General features: G+C 42.9%; 1 protein-coding gene across 1 annotated transcript in view; it reads right to left on the bottom strand.

Annotated features, from left to right (window-relative positions):
* The window catches only part of LOC140733768 (PC3-like endoprotease variant B), a 2,072,848-nt gene that overhangs the window by 223,775 nt on the left and 1,828,419 nt on the right, over window positions 1-20,654 (bottom strand). Inside the window, 2 exon segments of the mRNA XM_073057521.1 lie at window positions 926-1,111; window positions 10,486-10,569. Coding sequence (XP_072913622.1) covers window positions 926-1,111; window positions 10,486-10,569 — 270 coding nt within the window.

Genomic DNA, 20,654 nt, shown 5'->3' with positions numbered 1-20,654 from the left:
ATGGACAGAAAGCAGGAGATTGGGTCTGAGAGGAAAATTGTATCAGTCATGACTAAATGGAGGAACAGTCATTATGGGTCAGATTGCCTAATTCTGCTCCTATATCTGATGGTCTTATGGTTTCATTACCCATATTACTACAGTACTGTAAGATTGTGTATTAGTTAATGGTGTTGTCTTCTTTTGGTTGACTGTAAATGAAGAAAATCAGCACAGACAGTTCATGCAGATAATTGACTACCATCATACAATGCTTTCAATGATTGTATCTTTCAAATCTTCATTTTCATTGTAACATTCAAGATGTTTTTTCAATAACTTCAAATTCTTCATAGTCTCTAACTTGGTGAAGTAGAGAAATCATTTTCTTTTCACTCCTGGCATTTCTGGCATCTCCAGGCCCCAATGCTTGAAACCACAGTGAGAAAAACATTCTGAATTGTCTTATTGCTTATTTATCACCAACTATCAGTGACAAAACACTTTTCAAACATGAACACATGCAGCTGATACTATTTAAAAACTTTTCACTCTAAGCACGGCGCAGTGTCTAACAACCAAACAAGTGCACACAAATGACACTAGTTAGAAACTGTTCAACAGTCTCCTGTCCCAATTACGACCATCCTGGCTATTTTCTCAATTAGATTTTATTTTTTAAGAGTCATCCCAAATAAGCAGCTGCCCTGATTATTGGATGACCCGATTAACCAGAATCTACTGTATTTAGCTCGCAAACACGAGGAAATCTGCAGATGCTGCGTTCCACCAGCACTTTGTGTGTGTATTTAGCTTTCATTGTTTCTGAAGTGCACTGTGTAAACAGTACATTTTAGCTAAGAGCTTGATAATCAGGAAGGGAATATTACCTACTTGAGAAAATCAAATGCAAAATATTATTCAGAGATTGCTGTCATAATCCTACCTTCAGTGTCCAGGTGCCGAGCGGATTCTCCCCCCACGAATGCACTGACATAAAGGTCCATTTACTCAAGCCAGCTTGAGACAAATCAAACATCCGTGTGCTCAGAAGCTGTGACTTTGTTCCAAAGGGAGAGATCAGGTCAACACTGAGGTCACCCCTGCAGACGCTGGTAATGCTAACAACAGCCTGGCAGAAGATTCAATAAAAACATTCATTCAATTATGGCAAACAGATTGTGTGTCCCAAAAGCTTTGAGTAAAATGAGTTTCTGCATAATTCCACTATTGTTTGCCCTCTGGACGTTAACCTTTAACTCTTACTATGCCATCCCCTACTCAACCATCCAGTCCATTCCCTCTTCTCACTGCTGCTATCAGGAAGGAGTTACAGGAGCCTCAGAACAGTTATTACCTCTTGACCATCAGGCTCCTGAACCAGTGTGGATAACTTCACTCTTCTCAACACTGAACTCACTTTCAAGATCTCTACTACTTGTTCTCAATATGCCTCAAGGGAAAATCTTGCCTTCTGAGAATAAGTTGAGTGAACTTGGCCTTTTCTCCTTTGAGCGATGGAGGATGACAAGTGACCTGATAGAGGTGTACAAGATGTGGAGAGGCATTGATCGTATGTATAGTCAGAGGCTTTTTCCCAGGGCTGAAATAGCTAGCACGAGAGGGCACAGTTTTAAGGTGCTTGGAAGTAGGTACAGAGGAGATGTTAGGGGTAAGTTTGTTTGCACAGAGAGTGCTGAGTGCGTGGAATGGGCTGCTGGTGATGGTGGTGGAGGTGGATACGAGAGGGTCTTTTAAGAGAGTCTTGGACAGGTACATGGAGGTCAGAAAAATAGAGGGCTATGGGTAACCCTAGGTAGTTCTAAGGTAAGGACCTGTTCGGCACAGCATTGTAGGTTGAAAGACCTGTATTGTGCTGTAGGTTTTCTATGTTTCTAACTTTATTCCCTAGAATATAGAAGGGTGAGATGAAATTTGCTAGTTATACAAAATTATGAGGATAACTCATAACTTTTTCACTCAAGGGAGGGGTTGGAGTGTGGAATGAGCTGCCAGTGGATGTGGGTTTGATTTCAATATTTAAGAGAAATTTGGATAAGCTCCTGGATGGGATGGGTACGGAGGGCTATTGTCAAGGTGCAGGTCAATGGAACCAAGCAGAATAAGAGTTTGGTATGAACTAAATGGGCTGAAGGTCCTGATTCTGTTCTATAGTGCTCTGTGATTATATTTTCCTTGCACACCTAATCATAAAAATAAAAGGGATTTCAAAAGAACAAAAATAAACCAAAATCATCTCTTAAATGAATATTAACATGCTGCATTGGAATACAGCTGGGAGATTGGCATTATGTTGCAAGAACTGAGTTTCAACCTGACAGGGAGTTGTTGAGAAGGTGGGATGCTTAGTGTTCAAATCTTTCAAAAATCACTTGTGTTAAGTGGAAAGGGTGAGCAATTTCAGTTTCTAGTGTCAATGTCTTTGAGGATCTATCCTGGGTTCAACATATCACTGCAGTCACAAAGAAGGCATGACAGCGGCTAACTTTCATTAAGAGCTTAAGAGATTTGATATGACACCAAAGACTCTCAAATTTCGACAGATGTGCTGTGGAGAACATTTTAACATCACCGTCTGGTATGGAGGGACCACAGCACGGGATCAGAAAACGATGCAGAAAATTGTGAATTAATTCTGCTCCATCATGGGCACCAGTGTCCTCAGCATTCAGGACATCTTCCTCAAAAAGGTAACATCACCATTAAGGACCCCCATCACCCGAGACATGCCCTCTTCTCATTGCTACCATCAGGGAGGAGGTACAGGAGCCAAAAGGCACGCACTCAAAGATTTCAGGACAGCTTCTTCCCCTCCACCATCAGATTTCTGAATGGAGATTGCAATTAATTTAACTTTTTAAATATATATATATATATACTTAATATAATTTACAGATTTTAATACCATGTATTACAATGTCACACAACAACAAATTTCACGCTAGTAATATTAAACCTGATTCTGATTACATTATTCATCAGTTCCTATTGAAACTCAGTTCCCAGTTAATATTCAATTGCTTCCAAGCACACAGAATGTTCAGGAAAACACAGATGAAATTTTCTGTAGAACAGTGAGATTAATGCAATTTTAGTGACCACTGAAGTTCCACCACCACTAGTTTATCATTTCCTGTCAGATTCACCTTAAGTACAGGTGCTCTAGTACCTAGCATCCCCTTATATACAGATCTACTTACAGAAGCTATCTTATGTTCAGATCTATTTACAGAAGCTATTTTATGTTCAGATCTATTTACAGAAGCTGTCTTATGTATTTATATTTATTGTGTTTTTTATTTTTGTGCTCTCTCTTATTGTGTATGTTTTTTGTGCTGTATCTGATCTGGAGTAAAAATTATTTTGTTCCCCTTTACACGACATCAAACAAACTTGAATCTTGAGCTATCTTGAATCTATTGGTACCATTTCAATTTTTTTTTTCTGGTGGCTGTACGAAATTTCTTTTGTTATTTTTCACACTCTTCCTATCTCAGGTACCCTGCATTATCCATTGATCTAGCCTTGATAAATTTGGAAAGCAACAAGCTCTCAAGCTTCTTAAAATTCTCTTTTAAAGATCAGTCAATAAGAATGTGTGGGGAATGACCTGAGTTGCTACTTCTCCTACCTGCTTTTCAGAATTATCCTTTCCTGAGTATTTACCTAGGAATGTCTCCAAAATCAGAAAGTTATCCTGTTGAGAATTAGGAAATCATATTTTCCATCTTTCTGAGAAGCTAGTTTATTGTATGACCACAGTTCTATTTCCTCCTCATATCATTGATTCCTCTTGTTTCATATCTTTCTACACAATTTTCATTTTCACAGTGAAGTCTCGATATGAAGGCCCACTTGAATATAACAATGACCATTTATCTGCAGATGTTAACTGTTGGTTTGCTAGTAATTCCCAAAGCTCATAAATAAAGATTGGAATGAAAACTAGTATTTACTCATTATTTAATGGAGATACTTCATAATGCATAGTTCAGTGGTTGCAATCAACACCAATCTCAAACAAATATCATAGTGGTGCCACAATAGTTCTGCCGCTTTACACCCTCCACATCAGTAAGACCAAGAAATGATTGTGAATTTCATGAAAAGAATGTCAGTGGAAGATACACTAGCCCTCATCGAGGGGTCTGCAATGGAAATGATGAGCAGTTTCAAGTTCCTGGATGTCAACATTTCTGAACATATTGATGTAATTGCAAAGAAGCCACACCAGTGGTATTTGAGGAGTTTGAGAATTTCATTAGGAGTTTGAGCTGATTTGGTATGTTACCAAAAATTCTAGCAGATTTTTACAGAGCATTCTAATGATTGCATTACCACTTGATATGGAGGGGTCATTGCACAGGATTACAAAAGGCTGTAGAGGGTTGTAAGCTCAGCCAGCTCCATCATGAGCATTAGCCTCCCCAGCATTGAGGTCACCTTCAAAAGACAAGGTCTCAGGAGGGACGCATCTATCGTTAAGGACATCCATACACCAATCTTCTCATTACTACCATCAGGGCGAAGGTACAGGAGACTGAAGATATACACTCAACTTTTTAGCAACAGCTTCTTCCCCTCTGCCATCAGATTTTTGAATGGTCCATGAAACATGGACACCACCTGATTATTTTTACGCTTTTTGCACTACTTGTTTATATATTTCTTTTTGTAATTTGTAGCATATTTTATGTACTGTACTGTTGCTGGAAAACCACAAGTTTCATGATCTATGCCAGTGATGATAAACCTGATTCGGATTCTCATTCTACAGCTCCAACGATCCAGGCTGATCTTGCTCACCAGTGGTCTCTGTGTGGGGTCTGCATATTTCAAGAGCGACCCTTGAGTGCCCTGGCCCTTCTATCAGTGACCCTTGGTTGCTCTGGTCTTCTATCAGTGACCCTTGGGTGATTACTGGACTAAAGGTGTTGTATTTTAATGGACCTATTGACCTCATTCTGCCCCTATATTTTATGGTTTTATGGTAACTGTGACATGACCTTTGTTTACTGTTTCAGTGTACTCATGATGGCATTATCTGCCAGGATGGAACACAGCCCAAAGTTTTTCACTGTACAAGTGACAAATCTAATCCTGTTACAAATTACCAAAAAAAAGCAAATTAATTTTAACTGATGAGAAAGGGTGAATATCCACTTAAAATCACAGTTAACAATTAACCTTCAATAGCTACCATTGTTTACCATTTAATTGAGTAGTTTTTCTTCAGAAATGATAATGCTCTAAGCATAGCTGGGGCAATGGAAGTCAGAGCTCTGTGGCATATCATCATCTGTATGCAAACTTGCTGAAGTCTGCAAATACTTATACTCTGCAAAACTGTTTGGTCAGGACTGGACAGCATTAGCAATGGACAGTGTAATCCACACTGTTGGACTGTAGAGAGCTACACGTAACTTTCTTTAAACTCATTTTGCCTTTCTATCAGTAAATCCATTCCAATATCATGAGTAGAATTGTTGCCTATTAAAACGGAAGAATTATTGGAAGAATTACAAGCATCAGTAATCTGTCCATGCTGTGGTCTTGTCATCGGAAGTCAGCAGGTGACTGCTCAAATATGACTATATCAGCACATCCTTGGAGTTTGCTGAGGAACAGCTTACTTGCAGATTGTACTGCGCCAAGCAGCTGTTGTAAGCTCCAATAACAAGCAGTACCTGTATATTGCTAACTCAGGATCACACGCTTGGTCAAGGGTGCCAGGGATAGAGCAGTCACAAACTTCTTTGGTAGTGATTCATTCCAGGTTGCTTTACTGTGCATCAGTTTTGAATAGGTTTGCAAATCAAATTGGCAGCCAGTCTCCCCTCCAAGGACTCTGTCTGTACTTCTCACTGCCTCAGTAAAGCAGCCAGTATAATCAAAGGCAGTGCACATGCACCCTGGACATTCTCTCTTCTCCCCTCTCCAACAAAAGCCTGAAGGCACATACATAGAACATAGAAGAGTACAGCACATTACAGGCCCTTCGACCCACAATGTTGTGCCGACCTTCAAACCCTGCCTCCCATATAACCCCCCACCTTAAATACCACCAGGCTCAGGGACAGATTCTATCTGGTGCTATCAGTCTCTTGAGTGGATGTCTTGTACGAAAATGATGGACTCTTGACCTCACAATCTACCCCATTATAATCTTGCACTTTATCGTTTGCCTGCACTACGCTTCTCTGTAGTTGTTCAACTTTATTCTGGATTCTGTTATTGTTTTATCCAGTTCTGTCTCAATGCACTAAGTAATAATTTGATCTGTGTAAACAGTGTGCAAGACAAGCTTTTCACTGTATCTCAGTGCGCGTGGCAATAATAAACCAATTTGCACTTCCATCAATGTTGAATTTGGCATAATATTAAAATTAGAAGGCTGGGTACTGGGTTTGAGGGAGGAGAAATAAAAAGGATTAGCCATGACTGAATGGCAGAGCAGACTCGATGGGCTAAATGGCCTAATTTTGCTCCTATGTCTTATGGTCTTACGGTCTTTGTAACTCTGCAACAGGGGCCATCAACCGTTTGTGAGGGTCTGACTATACAGAAAGTCATCACAGTCTCCAAGACCCAGCGAGCTGTCTCCACCAGTTGGTGATAGCACCCAGCCCGTAAGCACTAATGATGAACCACCTTCGTAGTGCTTCCCACACAAAATGTAATTGCTTACAGCAGCAGATTTCTTTTTGGAAATGCATGACAAATTTGTTGTGGTGTGGGTATGACATGCAAAAGAAACACAACATTCAACAATTATGAAGATTAAAGAATTATATAAAAATAAAATTAGAGGTTAAAGTATAGATATGTAATAAATTATACATGAGCACCAGCATGCATTTACAATGTAAACAGCATTATAAGTAGTGGGTTAAGGTGTTTGCAGTGCAGTGACTGAGGCTGGGCAAGGGGCTAACTAGAATGGTTCATCAGATTAAAAGCCTGGGGAAAGAAACTTTTAAGGTATCATGAAGTTTTTGTTTTAATAACCCTATAGCGCTTTCCAGAAGGGAGGTTTTGGGAAAGACAACTTGCTGGGTTGATAGTGTTCACAATGATTTTTCTTGCCCCCTTCTTTGTTCTGGACATGTACATGTACAATGCTTTTGGTATGCTGGCCTTTATAAATCAGAGCATTGAGTATAGGAGTTGGGATGTAATGTTAAAATTGTACAAGGCATTGGTGAAGGCAAATTTGGAATATTGTGTACAGTTCTGGTCACCGAATTTTAGGAAAGATTTCAACAAAACACAGAGAGTACAGAGGAGATTTACTAGAACGTTACCTGGGTTTCAGCACCTAAGTTACAGAGAAAGGTTGAACAAGTTAGGTCTTTATTCTTTGGAGCGTAGAAGATTGAGGGGGGACTTGATAGAGGTATTTAAAATTATGAGGGGGTTAGATAGAGTTGACGTGGATAGGCTTTTTTCCATTGAGAATAGGGGAGATTCAAACAAGAGGACATGAGTTGAGAATTAAGGGGTAAAAGTTTAGGGGTAACACGAGGGGGAACTTCTTTACTCAGAGAGCGGTAGGTGTGTGGAACGAGCTTCCAGTAGAAGTGGTAGAGGCAGGGCCGATATTGTCATTTAAAAAATACTGGATAGGTATATGGACAGGAAAGGAATGGAGGGTTATGGGCTGAGTGCAGGTAGGGGGACTAGGTGAGAGTAACCGTTCGGCATGGACTAGAAGGGCCGAGATGGCCTGTTCCTGTGCTGTAATTGTTATATGGTTATATGGTATGGCAGAAATTCTAGGTGTCAAACGTCATGAAGTGTGTGAAATTACCATTACCTGAGAAAAGGTTCTCGGAAATTGAAAAGTCTGAGGTAGATCAGTTACATGGATCAGATGGTGGACACCCCATGGTTCTGTAAGAGGTGGCTGAAGAGATTGTGGAGGTATTAGGAATGATCTCTCAAGAATCACTAGATTTGGGAATGGTTCTGGAGACTGGAAAGTTGCAAATGTCACTCCACTCTTCAAGAAGGGAGAGAGGCAGAAGAAAGGAAACTATAGGCCAGTTAGTCTGACCTCAGTGGTTGGGAAGATGTTGAAGTTGATTATTAAGAAGGAAGTCTCAAGTTACTTGGAAGGACATCATAAAGTAGACCATAGTCAGCATGTATTCTTCAAGGGAAAATCTTGCCTGCCAGATTTATTGGAATAACAGGGAGGATGGACAAATGATGATCAGTTGGTGTTGTATATTTGGACTTTCAGAAAGCCTTTGAAAAGGGCTGTTTAACTAGTTATTAGCCCATGGAATAACAGGAAAGATTTTAGCCTGGATAAAGCAGTAGCTGATTGGCAGGATGTCAAGTGTGGGAATAAAGGGAGCCTTTTCTGGCTGGCTGCTGGTAACTCACGGTGTTCCTCAGGAGTCAATGTTGGGACTAATTTTTCTTACTTTTTTTGTCAATGATTTGGATGATGGAATTGATAGATTTGTTACAAAGTTTGCAGTCAAAGTGAAGATAGGTGGAGGGGCTGGTAGTTTTGAGACAGTTTAGAATGAGCAAAGAAATGGGAGATGGAATACAATGTTAGGGATTTCATGCACTTTGGTGGATGGAAAAAATGAAAGTGTTGACTATTTTCTAAATGGAAAGAAAATACAAGGTTAATTTTCAGGTTGAGTCTGTGGCGAGGAAGGCAAATGCAATGTTAGCGTTCATTTCAAGAAGACTAGTATATAAAAAACAAGGATATAATATTATAAAGCACTGGTGAGGCCTCGCTTGAGATATTGTGAGCAGTTTTGTCCCCTTGTCTAAGAAAGGATGTGCTGAAACTGGAGGGGTTGCAAAGGAGGCTCACAAAAATGATTCCAGAATTGAATGACTTGTCATATGAAGTGCGTTTGATGGCCCTGGGCTTGCACTCACTGGAATTGAGAAGCATGAGGGATGACCTCGTTCAAAACATATCAAATGGTGAAAGGCCTTGATAGAGTGGATATGGAGAGGATTTTTCCTGTGGTGGGAGAGTCTAAGACCTGAAGACAGAGCCTCAGAATAGGGTGTCCTTTTTGAATGAACATGAGAAGGAATTTCTTTAGCCAGAGAGCAAATCTGTGGAATTCTTTGGCACAGGCAGCTGTGGAGGCCGTCTTTATGTATATTGTATGGCAGAGTTGATAGATTCTTGATTGGTCAGGGCATGAAGGAATATGGAAAGAAGGCAGGAGATTGGGCCAATTGGATTAGGAAAATATGGCCTAATACTGCTCCTATATCTGAATACCATCATTCCCACAATCCTGATTGAGAAGGTTGCATAACCTGGGCCTCTGTAGCTCCCTAACTGGAACAACACAATCTGTGCAGATTGGTGTTAACATATCCTCCTTGCTGACGATCAACACTGGCACACCTCAGGGGTGTGTGCTTAGCCCACTGCTCAACTCTCTGTATACACATGACTGTGTGGCTAGGCATAGCTCAAATACCATCTATAAATTTGCTGACGATACAACCATTGTTGGTAGAATCTCCGGTGGTGACAAGAGGGCATACAGAAGTGAGATATGCCAACTTGTGGAATGGTGCCGCAGCAACAACCTGGCACTCAATGTCAGTAAGTCAAAAGAGCTGATTGTGGACTTCAGAAGGGTAAGACAAAGGAACACATACCAATCCTTAGAGAGGATTAGAAGTAGAGAGAGTGAGCAGCTTCAAGTACATGGGTGTCAAGATCTCTGAAGGATCTAACTTGGTCCCAACATATCGATGTAGTTATAAAGAAGGCAAGACAGCGCTATGTTAGGAGTTTGAAGAGATTGGGCATGTCAACAAATACTCTCAAAAACCTCTATAGTTGTACCGTGAAGGGCATTCTGACAGGCTACATCACTGTCTGGTATGGAGGGGTTACTGCACAGGACCGAAAAAAGCTACAGAGGGTTATAAATCTAGTCAGCTCCATCTTGGGTACTAGCCTACAAAGTACCCAGGACATCTTTAGGGAGCGGTGTCTCAGAAAGGCAGTGTCCATTATTAAGGACCTCCAGCACCCAGGGCATGTCCTTTTCTCACTGTTACCATCAGGCAGGAGGTATAGAAGCCAGAAGGCACAAATTCTGCGATTCAGGAACAGCTTCTTCCCCTCCGCCATCGATTCCCAAAAGGACATTGAATATTGGACACTACCTCACTTTTAAAAAAATATATACTTAAATAAACCTTTTAAATAACTTTTTTCCTGTTAATGCACTTTTTAAAATTCTATTCAATATATGTAATTGATTTACTTGTTTATTATTTTTTATTTTATTCATTACTATTTTTTTCTCTCTCTGCTAGATTATGTATTGCATTGAACTGCTGCTGCTAAGTTAACAAATTTTCATGTCACATGCCAGTAATAATAAACCTGATTCTGATTATGGTCTTACGGTAAACAGTTATAATGTTATTGGACTAACAATGTGATCATCACTGTAATCAGTTGATTTCACCAACCTGCACATGCTCCAGTGTATTGATGGCTCTAGCAGTGCCCTCACAAGCATTTGTAGTGAGATGGAGGTTCACACCTTTTGCCAGCTGGAATAATTCTGTTGGTGTAATACATGAAAAAGAATTGGAAGAAGAATCACTGAAATGAAAGCATTCTGCCTAAATTAATTCAAACAAGAAGATGGCACTTTTTTTTGTGACATTTCCGTAAGACTATAAGACAGAGGAACAGATTAGGCTATTCAGCCCACCGAGTGTGCTTTGCTATTCCATTATGGCTAATTTTTTCCCTCTCACTTCCATTCTCCTGCCTTCGCCCTGTAACTTCGGCATCCTGACTAATCAAGAAACTATCAACCAATGCTTTAAATATGAAGTCAAAGTGAAAGTAAATTTATCATGCGATTCATTATCAAAGTATACACACAATATGTCACCATATGCTAACTTAAGATTCATTTTTCCCTATAAACTCAATGATATGGCAACAAATTCCATAGATTCATCATTTTTGTGCTGAAAAATTCTCCTCATCTCCATTCTAAGTTGATGTCCTAGTATTCTGAGACCCTTCACTTAGTTTTTGATTCACCCACTGTAGGAAACATTCTCTCCATGTACACTAGGCTTTCAATATTTGGTGGGTTTCTATGAGATTCTCCCCACCATCTCATTCTTCAACTGACGAGGTTAATAGAGAGTTTAAAATCCATGTGTTCATGAGCAATTAACAAGTGGAGATCTCCAAGAAACCTTGGGTGAGATAATACTGCACAGGACAACCACGAGTTTCTTTTCCTTTTGTTGAAATGTTTGATGTGCATTCTCCCAATCTGCATTTGCCTCTGCTTTTTATTGCCTCTCTAAACCTTCCACTGCTTTTCAGAACACTAGAAAGTATGCAGTTGTAGAATATGCATAACTTCTGGACAAGATGGTACCAGTTACAATGCTCCCTCGTTGACATCTTCCAGATAGCTCACAAAATTGTCTTTTTTTATATCTTTTACAACTGTTTTTCACCTTAACTCTGTTTCTGAGATGGTTAGAGCCTGTGATTTACAGTTTGGAGATTGGGAAGCAGGTGTGTACTTGGATGGCTTCAATGTGAAGAAACTTTGAGACAGGGCACGAGCCGAAGTTTGACTCCATTTTGCTGGTTCAAGAGTCCATCAATCGCCAAATAAAGCGTCAAGGAAAATTGAGACATTGAGACAAATGCAAAGGCAGGCAAGTCTTCAGCACCAGCAATCTTCCTTTTGATTGCAGTCGGGGAAGGAATCTGTGAGCAGTCCAGCACTGTGTGGCTCACTGTGGCAGAAGGATAGGCCTTTCTGCCTATTGACGTCCCTCTCTTTAGATGAATGTCCATGATATCACAAGATGGTTTCGAGGGTCGCATTTAGCAATTGGACTATTACTTGGTAAATGGAACTTAGAGAAATAGAGGGCTATGGGTAACCCTAGGTAATTTCTAAAGTAAGTACATGCTCAGCACAGCTTTATGGGCCAAAGGGCCTGTATTGTGCTGTAGGTTTTCTATGTTTCTATGCTTTTTCAAGCTTATGCTTTTTATATTCTGTGTTTTTAATTCACCTGTTACTTTTCCATTTTGTAGTGTGAAGGGAGGGTGTCTGGGGGTTGATGCTCTGTTAAGTTTTTTTTGTGCGGGGCAGGGTTTGTTTTATTGGGGATCAATGTCCTGTTCTGTTTTGTGCAGGGGAGGGGGCTTTGGGATTGATTATCGGGATGTTGTTCTTTTTTGTGCGAGGCAGATGGGTTTGATATTTCTCTCCGAATGACTTTCATGTTCTTCTTTGTTTCATGGCGATCTGGTGAAGATAAATTTTAGAGTTGTATATGGATTCATGCTTTGATAATAAATGAACTTTTCAACCTTTGAACCTTTGAGATGGTGGATATCAGGGCAACACACACTCACAAAACACTGGAGGAACTCAGCAGGTCAGGTAGCATCCATAGAAATGCATAAGCAGTCGATGTTTCCATCTGACTATAAAATATAGGAACAAATTAAGGCCATTTGGCCCATTGAGTCTGCTTCACCATTTCATCATGACTCATCCATTTTCCTCTCAGCCCCAATCTCCTGCCTTCTCCCGTATCCCTTCATGTCCTGACCAATCAAGAGTTTATCAACGTCTGTCTTATATATACATAAAGACTTCACCTCCACAGCTGCCTGTGGCAAAATATTCCGCAGATGCACCACTCTCTGGTTAAAGAAGTTCCTCCTCGCCTCCAGTCTAAAAGGACACCCTTCTATTCTGAGGCTGTATCCTCTGGTCTTGGGCTCTCACAGCATAGGACACATCCTCTTCGCATCCAGTCTATATCAAGGACTTTCACCCTTTGATAGGTTTCAATGAGGTTACCCCTCATTCACCTGAATTGCAGTGAATACAGGCCCAGAGCCATCAAATAACTCCTCATTTCCTAAGGAAATCCTGCACAAAGACTCCCAAGATTTTTTTGTATTTTCTCTCCATTTAGAAAATAGTCAAACCTTCATTTATTTTACCGAAGTGCATGACCACACACTTCCCGACACTCTATTCCATCTGCTATTTCTTTGCCCATTCTCCTAATCTGTCTAAATAATATTTACTTATTATTATTTAATTATTTATGGTTTTATATTGCTATATTTCTACACTATTCTTGGTTGGTGCGACTGTAACAAAACCAAATCTCCCTCAGGAAGTATGTCTGTCTGTAAATCATTCTTTAGTCTCCCAACTTCCTCAAAACTACCTGCCCCTTTACTTATCTTTATATCATTTGCAAACTTTGCAACAAAGCCATCAATTCCATCCAAATCACTAACATATACTGTAATGTAAAAAGAATAGCTCCCAACACAGATTCCTGTGGAACACCACTAGTCACCAGCAGCCAATCAGAAAAGGCTCCCTTTATTCCCACTCTTAGCCTCCTGCCAATCAGCCAGTGCTTTATCCATTCTAGAATCTTTCCTGTAATACCATGGGCTTGTATATTGTTAAGCAGCCCCATGTCTTATTAAAGGTAAGACTCTTGGCAGTGTGGAGGATCGGCGAGATCTTGGAGTCCGTGTCCATGGGACACTCAAAGCTGCTGCACAGGTTGACAGTGTTGTTAAGAAGGTGTATGGTATGTTGGCTTTCATTAACCATGGAATTGAATTCAAAACCCGTGAGGTAATGTTACAGCTATTTAAGACCTTTCTAAGACCCCACGTGGAGTACTGTGTTCATTTCTGGTCACCTCACTAAAGGAAGGATGTGGATAGTATAGAGAGAGTGCAGAGGAGATTTACAAGGATGTTGCCAGGATCGGGGTGCATGCCTTATGAGATCAGGTTGAGTGAACTTGGCCTTTTCTACTTAGAGTGATGGAGGATGAGAGGTGACATGATAGGGGGATATAGGATGATAAGAGGCATTGATCATGTGGATAGTCAGAGCCTTTTTCCCAGGACTGAAATGGCTAACACGAGGGGGCTTAGGTTTAAGGTGCTTGGAATTAGGTACACAGGGGATGTCAGAGGTAAGTTTTTCACATAGAGAATGGTGGGTGCGTGGAATGCACTGCCAGTGAAGTGGTAAGAGGTGGATACAATAGGGTCTTTTAGGAGACTCTTAGATAGGTACATACAGCTTAGAAAAATAGGGGACTATGCGGTAGGGAAATGCTAGGTAGTTTCTGGAGTAGCTTACATGGTTGGCTCAACATTGTGGGCTGAAGGGCCTGTAATGTGCTGTAGATTTCTATGGTTCTTCTACGTTTCTATGTGTGGCACCTTGTCAAAAGCCTTCTGAAAATCCAAGTACACTGTTGCAAAGAACGGACAAACCCAAACGCAGGGCCCTGGCACGGAGATAGAGTTACAATGCAGACAAGGGCGTGAGCGTGGCTGGAGCTGAACGGCAAACGGAAAGGCAGGCAGCAGGTAAACCTCGGTACTGAAGTAACACTTAGAATACACAATCCTAAGTGGCCGGAACGTGAATTACCACACTGGCTAAAACAACGATCTGGCGATGAGTTGATGCAAAGCCGAAATACTTATGCTGCAGGTTTAGATGAGAATCAGGTGTGCCACAGTTAAAGGGAATTAGGAGATTATGGGGAATTAACGGTCGGGGCAGTGACAGTACCCTCCCCCCCCTCAATGGAAGCCTCCAGGTGAACCACCAGGTTTTCCCTGATTGTCTCGATGGAAATCTTGGATGAGGGAAGGGTCTAAGGTGAAGGAGCGGGGGATCCAGGTGCATTCCTCAGGACCATATCCCTCCCAATTGATGAGGTACTGGAAATCCTTGCCTCAGCAGTGCACATTCAGTATTCACCGGACAGTACAAACTGGGTAGTCGTCAATGACCCGGCTGGGTGGAGGAGGTTCAGCAAGAGGCCACAAAGGGCTGATAGACACAGGTTTCAGTTGGGAGACGTGGAACGTGGGATGAATGTGCATGGATCTGGGTAGTTTGAGCTTGACCACCGAGGGGTTGACGATGCTCTCGTTTTCAAATTGTCCGATGTAAGGAGGGGTGAGTTTCTTGGATTCGGTTTTGAGGGGGATGTCTCTTGAAGAGAGCCGAACCTTCTGACCAGGCTGATAGTTGGGTGCTGGAATCCGGTGGCGATCAGCGATACTCCGGTTGCGGTCAGCGGAGCAGAGCAGGGCCGAGCGAGCATCCTTCCAGACTTTGCGGCTCCGGCGGAGATGGGCCTGAACTGAAGGCACAGAGATGTCGTCTTCATGGGCAGAAAACAGAGGGGGTTGATAGCCTAAGGAACATTCGAAAGGGGACATACTGGTGGCGGCGTTGACCAGGGAGTTGTGGGCATACTCAACCCAAGGGAGATGTGGGCTCCAGGATGATGGGTTACTGACGGAAATGCAGCGCAGTGCTGCTTCCAAGTCCTGATTTGCTCACTCCGTTTGACCGTTAGTCTGTGGATGGAACCCAGAAGACAGACTTACTGAAGCTCTCAGGGCTTGACAGAAGGATTTCCAGACTTGGGAGATGAATCAGAAACAATGTCAGGGGGAATTCCATGAAGGCGGAAGACGTGTTGGACAAGGAGGTTGGCAGTTTCATGGGCTGGGAAGGGAAGGGCTATGAAGTGTATGGCTTTGGAAAAACCACGGTGAGTACAGCTGTGTTACCATATGAAGGGGGTAGATCAGTGACAAAATCCAGAGCAATGCGGGATCAAGGGCGGTCAGGAACAGGTAGGGGACGAAGCAACCCCGCAGGTGGCCGATGGGAGGCTTTTCCACGGGCACACACAGTAAAGGCAGAGACGAAGGGGCAAGTGTCAGGATCCATGGTGGGCCACTAGAAATGCCACTTCAAAAGGGACAGAGTTCGACCGATTACCGGATGGCAGGCGAACAGGGAAGTATGCCCCCGCTGGAGAACCTGAGAACGGACAGAGTCAGGCAAGAAGAGGCGAATGGGGGGGGGGGGGGGGGGGGGGATCCATAGCCTGGGTCAGGTTGAGTCCGTTGGGCCTCTTTAACTATGAACTCAACCACCCAGGATGTTGGGAGGATGGTATCAGGATTGGAAGGATTCTCCTCGGAGACGTACTGACAAGAGAGAGCATGTGGCTTCACATTCTTGGAATCAGGACGGTAGGTGAGGGTGAAATTGAAGTGGCCAATAAGCAGTGCCCAATGGGCTTGGGGGGAGTTAAAGCGTTTAGTTGTCTGGATGTATGCCAGATTCTTACGGTCTGCCCAAATGATGAATGGGTGTTCTGCTCCCTCCAGCCAGTGCCTCCACTCCTCCAAGATGAGTTTGACGGCCAGCAACTCCTGGTTCCCAATGTCGCAGTTCTGTTCAGCGGGGGATAGACGGCGCAGGGATGGAGCATTTGGTCTGGGACGGAGCATTGGGAGAGGACCGCTCCCACCCCAGAGTCAGAGGCGTCGAATTCCTCAATGAATTGGTGACAGGGGTCAGGTTGGCCCAGGATGTGAGCGGAGGTGAAACGCCTCTTCAGCTCTGAGAAGGCTGAGTCCGCTTCGGGGGTCCAGTGGAAGGGGGTCGCAGGAGAGGTGAGCTGAGTAAGGGGCATTGTCACCAGGCTGTAGTCCCTGATGAAGCGACGGTAGAAGGTGGCGAACCCCTGAAATTGCTGGAGTTATTTATGCATCGTGGGTTTGGGCCACTCTGCCACTGCCCGGATCTTTTTGGGATCCGCCCTCACCTGTCCACTTTCAATGATGTACCCAGGAAACTGACAGAACGGGCATGGAACTCACACTACTCTGCCTTAACAAATAGCTTGTTCTCCAAAAACCTCTGAAGAACCTGGCGGACATGGTGGGTGTGCTCCTGGAGATTACGGGAGAAGATTAGGATATTGTCCAGATAAATGAAAACATAATGGTTAATAAAGTCCCTAAGGACGTCGTTGACCAGAGCCTGGAACACCACAGGAGCATTGGTCAGCCGAAAGGCATCACCAGGTATTCAAAATGACCGGGGGGGGGGGGGGGGTGTTAAAAGCTGTCATCCATTCATCTCCCTTGCTTATTCTGACCAGGTAATAGGCATTCTGCAAGTCTCATTTAGAGAAAAACTGTGGCTCCTTGAAGGGGCTCAAATGCTGAGTTGATAGGATTTTAGGTGACGGAGGTATGTGTTGGGGAGCACTTCAGGTCCAGTGATCACAATGCCATTAGTTTCAACATAATTATGGAGAAGGATAGGACAGGACCCAGGGTTGAGATTTTTGATTGGAGAAAGGCTAACTTTGAGGAAATGCAAAAGGATTTAGAAGGAGTGGATTGGGACAATTTGTTGTATGGGAAGGATGTAATAGAGAAATGGCGGTCATTTAAAGGAGAAATTTTGAGGGTACAGAATCTTTATGTTCCTGTTAGGTTGAAAGGAAAGGGTAAAAGTTTGAGAAAGCCATGGATTTCAAGGGATGTTGGAAACTTGGTTCAGAAAAAGAGAGAGATCTACAATAAATATAGGCAGCATGGAGTAAATGAGGTGCTTGAGGAATATAAAGAATGTAAAAAGAATCTTAAGAAAGAAACTAGAAAAGCTAAAAGAAGATACAAGGTTGCTTTGGTGAGTAAGGTGAAAATAAATCCAAAGGGTTTCTACAGCTATATTAATAGCAAAAGGATAGTGAGGGATAAAATTGGTCCCTTAGAGAATCAGAGTGAACAGCTATGTGTGGAGCCCAAAGAGAGGGGGGAGATTTTGAACAATTTATTTTCTTCGGTATTCACTAAGGAGAAGGATATTGAATTGTGTAAGGTAAGGGAAACAAGTAGGGAAGTTATGGAAAGTATGATGATTAAAGAAGAGGAAGTGCTGGCACTTCTAAGGAATATAAAAGTGGATAAATCTCCAGATCCTGACAGGATATTCCCTAGGACCTTGAGGGAAGTTAGTGTAGAAATAGCAGGGGCTCTGACAGAAATATTTCAAATGTCATTAGAAACGGGAATGGTGCTGGAGGATTGGCATATTGCTCATGTGGTTCCATTGTTTAAAAAGGGTTCTAAGAGTAAACCTAGCAATTATAGGCCTGTAAGTTTGACGTCAGTGGTGGTTAAATTAATGGAAAGTATTCTTAGAGATGGTATATATAATTATCTGGATAGACAGGGTCTGATTAGGAACAGTCAACATGAATTTGTGCATGGAAGGTCATGTTTGACAAACCTTATTGAATTTTTTGAAGAGGTTACGAGGAAAGTTGACGAGGGTAAAGCAGTGGATGTTTTCTATATGGACTTCAGTAAGGCCTTTGACAATGTTCCGCACAGAAGGTTAGTTAGGAAGGTTCAACCTTTAAGTGTTAATATTGAAGTAGTAAAATGGATTCAACAGTGGTTGGATGGGAGATGCCAGAGAGTAGTGGTGGATAACTGTTTGTCAGGTTGGAGGCCGGTGACTAGTGGTGTGCCTCAGGGATCTGTACTAGGTCCAATGTTGTTTGTCATTTACATTAATGATCTGGATGATGGGGTGGTAAATTGAATTAGTAAGTATGCAGATGATACTAAGGTAGGTGGTGTTGTGGATAATGAAGTAGATTTTCAAAGCTTGCAGAGAGATGTAGGCCAGTTAGAAGAGTGGGCTGCAAGATGGCAGATGGAGTTTAATGCTGATAAGTGTGAGGTGCTACATTTTGGTAGGAATAAGCAAAATAGGACATACATGGTAAATGGTAGGGCATTGAAGAATGCAGTAGAACAGAGTGATCTAGGAATAATGGTGCATAGTTCCCTGAAGGTGGAATCTCGTGTGGATAGGTTGGTGAAGAAACCTTTTGGTATGCTGGCCTTTATAAATCAGAGCATTGAGTATAGGAGTTGGGATGTAATGTTAAAATTGTACAAGGCATTGGTAAGGCCAAATTTGGAGTATTGTGTACTGTTCTAGTCACCGAATTATAGGAAAGATGTCAACAAAATAGAGAGAGTACAGAGGAGATTTACTAGAATGTTACCTGGGTTTCAGCACCTAAGTTACAGGGAAAGATTGAACAAGTTAGGTCTTTATTCTTTGGAGCATAGAAGAATGAGGGGGGACTTGATATAGGTATTTAAAATTATGAGGGGGATAGATAGAGTTGACATGGATAGGCTTTTTCCATTGAGAGTTGGGGAGATTCAAACAACAGGACATGAGTTGAGAGTTAGGGGGCAAAAGTTTAGGGGTAACACGAGGGGGAATTTCTTTACTCAGAGAGTGGTAGCTGTGTGGAACGAGCTTCCAGTAGAAGTAATAGAGGCAGGGTCGATATTGTTATTTAAAGTAAAATTTGATAGGTATTTTGACAGGAAAGGAATGGAGGGTTATGGGCTGAGTGCAGGTCAGTGGGACTAGGAGAGAGTAAGCGTTCAGCACGGACTAGAAGGGCCGAGATGGCCTGTTTCCATCCTGTAATGGTTATATGGTATATGATAAGGGGCAGGGGATACTTATTCTTTATGGTAATGTTGTTCAGGCCACGGTAGTCGATGCATGGACGTAATGAGCCGTCTTTCTTCTGCACAAAAAGGAAACCAGCACCTACAGGGGAAGATGAGGGTCGGATAATGCCAGCTGCGAGGGAGTCATTTACGTACATCTCCATAGCTTCTCTTTTTGGGTGGGACCAGTTGTACAGCCGACTGGTGGGTGATGAGGCTCTGGGGAGAAGGTCAATTACTCAGTCGTAAGGGCAATGTGGAGGCAGAAAAAGGGCCCGTTGCTTGCTAAACACCTCTCCCAAATCATGATACTCTACGGGAACCGTGGTCAAGTCAGAGGGCTCAGAGGCAGACGAGGTGGCAGAGATCTCCACTGGGGGAAGGGCTGATTGCAGACAAGAGGAATGGCAGAACGACCTCCAGCTGACCATCTTCCTGGTGGGCCAGTCAATGTGGAGATTATGACAGCTTAACCAGGGGTGGCCGAGAACTACAGGGGCTTGAGGAGAGGAGATTAAATTGAATTGTACCAGTTCCTGATAGAGAAGGAGAAGCAGAGCTTCCATGCGGTGCGTGATTCGGGCCAGGAACCTACCATCCAGTGCTGGGTGTCCAGGGGGGAACACAATGGCTCATGAGGAATTCCGGCTTGGAAGGCTAAGTTCTCATCCATGAAATTTCCCTCTGTGCCGGAGGCCACTAGTGCTAGCAGAGGCAAGGACTGTTGGTTGTAACACAGAGCGGCTTGAAGCTGCATCCGGGATTGGGATACGGAAGGGAATGTTGTCTTACTCACCAGGGTCCCTCCCTGCTACCGGTGAGCCTTTCCTTTTTGGCCAAAGGGGACAGGTGGCAAGGAAGTGGCCAGACTGGCTGCAATATAGACACTCACTTGCTCTCATTCTCCAGAGTCGTTCAGCGGGAGAAAGGCGGTTCTGTCCCAGCTGCATGGGTTCCTCTCCCGGGCCGGTGGAAAAGACCGGGCTGGGAGCTACTCTGGGAGCAGGAGGAGGAGAGAGGCTTGTTCTGCTGGGAGGCGGTAATGAGTGTCGAGAAGTGGCCAAAGGTGGTTCACGACCAGTTCTTTCTCTATGGCGTTCTCGGAAGTGGTTGTCCAACCTGGTGGCTCCGGAGATCTGGGAATCCAGGCTGTTGGTGTCGTCTCTCGCCGCCAAATCGTCCTTCACCAGGTCACTGAGTTCATTCCAAAAAC

The sequence above is a fragment of the Hemitrygon akajei genome, chromosome 9 (assembly GCF_048418815.1).
Source record: "Hemitrygon akajei chromosome 9, sHemAka1.3, whole genome shotgun sequence".
Taxonomy (NCBI): domain Eukaryota; kingdom Metazoa; phylum Chordata; class Chondrichthyes; order Myliobatiformes; family Dasyatidae; genus Hemitrygon; species Hemitrygon akajei.
The sequence above is the reverse complement of the archived record's forward strand: the minus strand, read 5'-3'. Positions and strand labels throughout refer to the sequence as shown.